Here is a 4,482-nt window from a genome sequence, read left to right on the forward strand (position 1 = left end):
GGGGGGGGGGCTATGTCAGGATCTTGTGCTTGAGGGCAAAGGCTACAGCAGCAAGATCTGGGGGAGGCACAAAGATCCCAGCAGCAAGATGTGGGGGGGTCAGTATCTTGTGCGGGAGGGCAAAGGCTACAGCACCAAGATCGGGGGGGGGGGTCAGGATCTTGTGCTGGAGGGCAAGGGGCTACAGCACCAAGATCTAGTGTGTGTGTGTGTGGGGGGGATACAAGATCTTGTGGGGGGGGAGCCCAGCAGCAAGATCTGGGTGGGGGGTTCAGGATCTTGTGCGGGAGGGAAACGGCTACAGCATCAAGATCTAGTGTGTGGGGGGGGGAATACAAGATCGGGGGGGGCAAAGAACCCAGCAGCAAGATCTGGGGGGGGGTGTTCAGGATTTTGTGCGGGAGGGCAAAGGCTACAGCGCCAAGATCTAGTGTGTGTGGGGGGGGGATACAAGATCTTGTGGGGGGGGGGAGCCCAGCAGCAAGATCGGGGGGGGGCTGAACGAGGCGCCAAGATCCCGCAGCGCAGCCGGAGGCCCGGACTCGCACGCGGGGCCGGCGGCGCGGGCGCCCCCGCCGCCCTCGGCCCGCCCCGCTCTGCGCGCAGCCCCGGCCGGGGGCGGCCGCCTGGCTTTGCACGCGGGCGGCCCCCTGGCTTTGCACGCGGGCGGCCCCCTGGCTTTGCACGCGGGCGGCCGCCTGGCTTTGCACGCGGGCGGCCCCCTGGCTTTGCACGCGGGCGGCCCCCTGGCTTTGCACGCGGGCGGCCGCGCTTCGGGCCCGTGCGCAGGAGGGGCGGCCCTTCGCGCCCTCCGCACCCGCCCTCCGCGGGCCGCCATAAAAGGGCGGCGGCGGCGGCCTCCGGCAGCAGCCGCGCGTGCCCCCGCCTGCCCGCGACAGCCTCCTCCCGGCGCGATGGACCCCCAGGACTGCGTCTGCCCCGCCGGTGAGTCCGCGAGCGCGGAGGCTGCTCCCCGCGCGGCGCTCGGCCCGCGCCTCCCCAGGCAGGCGCCGGAGGGGCTGGCCTGGCCCCGGCGCCCGCCGGCTCGCAGGGGCGGCGCGGCGCGCACCTCGTGGGCCCGGCCCGGCCCGGCTCGGCTCGGCTCCCGCCCGCCGGCTGCGCGCGGTGCCTCGGCTGCCGCAGCCCTCGCGCCGCGCCGCGCCGCCGGCCGAAGGACGCTTCTTGCAGGGGGCCCCCGCTGTAGGACTGAAGGACGCTTCTTGCAGGGGGCCCCCGCTGTAGGACTGAAGGACGCTTCTTGCAGGGGGCCCCCGCTGTAGGACTGAAGGACGCTTCTTGCAGGGGGCCCCCGCTGTAGGACTGAAGGACGCTTCTTGCAGGGGGCCCCCGCTGTAGGACTGAAGGACGCTTCTTGCAGGGGGCCCCCGCTGTAGGACTGAAGGACGCTTCTTGCAGGGGGCCCCCGCTGTAGGACTGAAGGACGCTTCTTGCAGGGGGCCCCCGCTGTAGCCGCCTTCGGAGCGGGTTTTACCGCGGCTGCCGCGTAAAAGCCGTGCTGGTCCCAAGCCGCGGTTGGACAGCGCCCCTCGTCAGGGCTCGCTGAAATGACGCGAGATGTGCAAGCCTTTGAGTTCTCCAGAACTCTTCATCGGGCTCGGTGTACAAGAAGCAGGGAAGGGGGGGGGGGAAGCTACTACTACTGAAGCTGTAGGTTGAGGGCTGGAACTCCTTTTTAAGAATGCGGGTGTCATAGCCTGGAAGGCGCGCGCACGATACCGTGCGCTCTCCATGTGCGTCGGATGCGCTTTCGCTTCTTCTTTCGCTTCTCCTTCCCGTTGCGGTGCGAAGCCAGAGTTAATAGCCCAGAGCGTTGAATGCTTTTTCTCCGTGTGCTGGTACAAATGCTGTAGGGGGGGGATAGGAGCTGTAGTCCAGCACATCTGGAGAGCGCCAGTTGGGGAAACCTGACGTAGATAAAAGCGTGACTTTCCAACCTGTCCACGGTCTGGGATCCCGGCTTCACGTTCTCAGAAGCCTCGGATCTTTGTAAAACGATGCAAATTCCTTCAGCCTTCTTGCGCTGAGCATTTGTTATTTCTTGGGGTGGCTACTGTCTGTGTGTTTCTGGGCTACCTCTAGAGGCAAATGACTTAACTGGGCGCATTCCTTCTTCCAAAGTAGCTCTGCTTAAGAAAACAACTATAAACTGGTTTACAGTTTTCCAGTCACTCAAGTGCTTTAGTTACGCAGAGTTACCTCTCCTGGAAACTGTGTGGAGTAGGAGTGACCAGTGTAGGATTTCAGCCTGTATGTGCTTAATAGAATTAACAGCCTGATCCTATACAGCCTGTCTTCTCACTGAACATGGAGAGAGAGGCAGGCTACACCCATAAGGCGCCGCCTCAACCTGTCCTGGTTGGTGGTGGGTTTGAGTGGTGCTGTTACCATTTTTGAGAGCACAGCATTCTCCTGCTCCCAAACACTTAAGTTTTTCCATGTCCTACATGTAGGACTTCAATCTCTTTAATAGGAAAGGCGTTAAAAATGCCATACCTGATAATAAGTGCCTGACCTTCTAAGAGAAGGTGTAAAGGGGACCGTCTAAAACTCTCCTTTGTAAAATGTGCTAACAGGAAACTGAACCCATACAACTTGGGCAGACATTTGAAAGAGCCAGAACTGTACACATAATACACAATTATATGTACATAAGTGTGTGTGAGAATATATATATATATATATATATTTTATTACTAGCAAGAAAAGCAATCTAGAAGGTAATCCACAAGCATACTTACTTGGAAGCAAGTCCCATTGATCTCAGTTGGGACCCTTGCTCCAGGGGGGAAATATATATATATATATATATATATATATATATATATATATAAAATTACTAGTATAATATAGTATATATATACTATATATATATAGTATAGTATACTATATATATAGTATATAGTATACTATAAATATATATATATATTATTACTAGTAATAAAATGTAAGATGCAGTTAGAAATTGCTTCTTGCTTTGTCTTTAAGGCCCTAGAACTCTCCAAAGCATGCTAATTAGACTTGAACCTTGCCTCTATTTATGTATTTTATGCACAGTCTCTAGAGCCATATGTGACAAATCAGTCTTGCTATTTTTACATGGAAGGGAACTGAGACGGAAGGGGGCATTTGTGAAAGTGGCTTGATCACAGGCCGATTCTTCTGGGTACAGTAGGCGCAATTTCAATCTGTGGTTTCCCCCCCCCCCCCTCTTCTAGGTGGCTCTTGTTCTTGTGCTGGTTCCTGCAAATGCAAAAACTGCAAATGTACTTCGTGCAAAAAAAGTGAGTATCACTTTGTGGATCCAAGAAATGTGAGGTTAAGAAACGAACTGAAAGGCAAAGCTTTTCCATGAAAAGCAGCAGGCTAAAAACTAGAAGTTAAGAGTTCTTTCACCCTTCTGACAGAGCAACAGTTGTAAGCTTATTTACTTGAGAGCAAGTCTCATTGATGGGAACCTTAAGTGCCCCCATTGTGCTAAATGAGGCTTTTGCATTCCTGAATAAAATAACAATAAAGTTAATATTGAATGTATAGTGGAACTTTAATTAATTGAACTCCCACATTTCTTCCCCTCACCCAATACAGCTTGTAAATGTCTGACATCAGAGAGCAAGTGGGAAGGGTCCCAAAAGTTTTCCTCTTTAAAAACAAACACATGTGAAACAGTGCTGTGCATCCACTCCAAGTGGGTGTCACAGAAGGTTTTGTAAACTGCCCCCCCTCTTCTGGGGCTGTTGCACGTGTTACAAATTACTCTCATATACTGGTCTAGTAAAACTTGTAGCGGTATTCTCCAGGCTGCGTTATACCTCTCTGCAAGTTGACAGCATCTTATCTCCCCATCTTGCTTGAGATGTTGCCATATGGAATTTCCCTTTAATTTGTTACTGAGCCAGGCAATTAAATTCCTGACAGTTCTCAACTTCTAATGGTTTTAACTCTTTTCAGGCTGCTGTTCCTGTTGCCCAGCAACCTGCAGCAACTGCGCCAAGGGCTGCATCTGCAAAGAGCCGTTGTCGGATAAATGCAGCTGCTGCCACTAACAATGCAGTTTTCTGTTCTCTGTAAATATTCTCTGTGATAAAGAAAATTTTCAGAACTCAATGAATATTTTGTGACTGTTTTTTCATGCAGATGAAAGGAAAATAAAAGTTGTGACTTTAGAAAAGTAAAGCCTTTAAACTTTATGTTTCTTCTCTTTTTTTTAATCATGGAAGCTGGCTGTAATCTGTGTAGGCTTCTTAAAGGCCAATGGGAGCCTGAGTGCACTCCTTCATTACAGTCTGCTTTGGTGAGATGACTGTATCACAAATGTCTTGTAATTAAGCCCCGGACACACAACACACCTGGGTGCATTTGAGCCATTCTGCCTTGTAGCTTCCATCACAAATCCCCACCTTGGATTAGACTAGCGTTTATATAACTGTTCCAAACTACAAAACGCTCTACGCCCCGTCCCAA

General features: G+C 52.5%; 1 protein-coding gene across 1 annotated transcript; it reads left to right on the forward strand.

Annotated features, from left to right (window-relative positions):
* Positions 1–836: 836 nt before the first annotated feature.
* LOC146339074 (metallothionein) lies at positions 837–4,208 on the forward strand. The gene is made up of 3 exons (XM_084812120.1): positions 837–945; positions 3,237–3,302; positions 3,970–4,208. Exons 1-3 carry the CDS (start codon positions 915–917, stop codon positions 4,062–4,064), a joined length of 192 nt encoding a protein of 63 aa, XP_084668246.1. The 5' UTR covers positions 837–914; the 3' UTR covers positions 4,065–4,208.
* The last annotated feature ends 274 nt before the right edge of the window (positions 4,209–4,482 follow it).

Source organism: Heloderma suspectum, chromosome 8 (genome assembly GCF_057233095.1).
Source record: "Heloderma suspectum isolate Gila_16-S chromosome 8, 16-S_ref, whole genome shotgun sequence".
NCBI lineage: Eukaryota > Metazoa > Chordata > Lepidosauria > Squamata > Helodermatidae > Heloderma > Heloderma suspectum.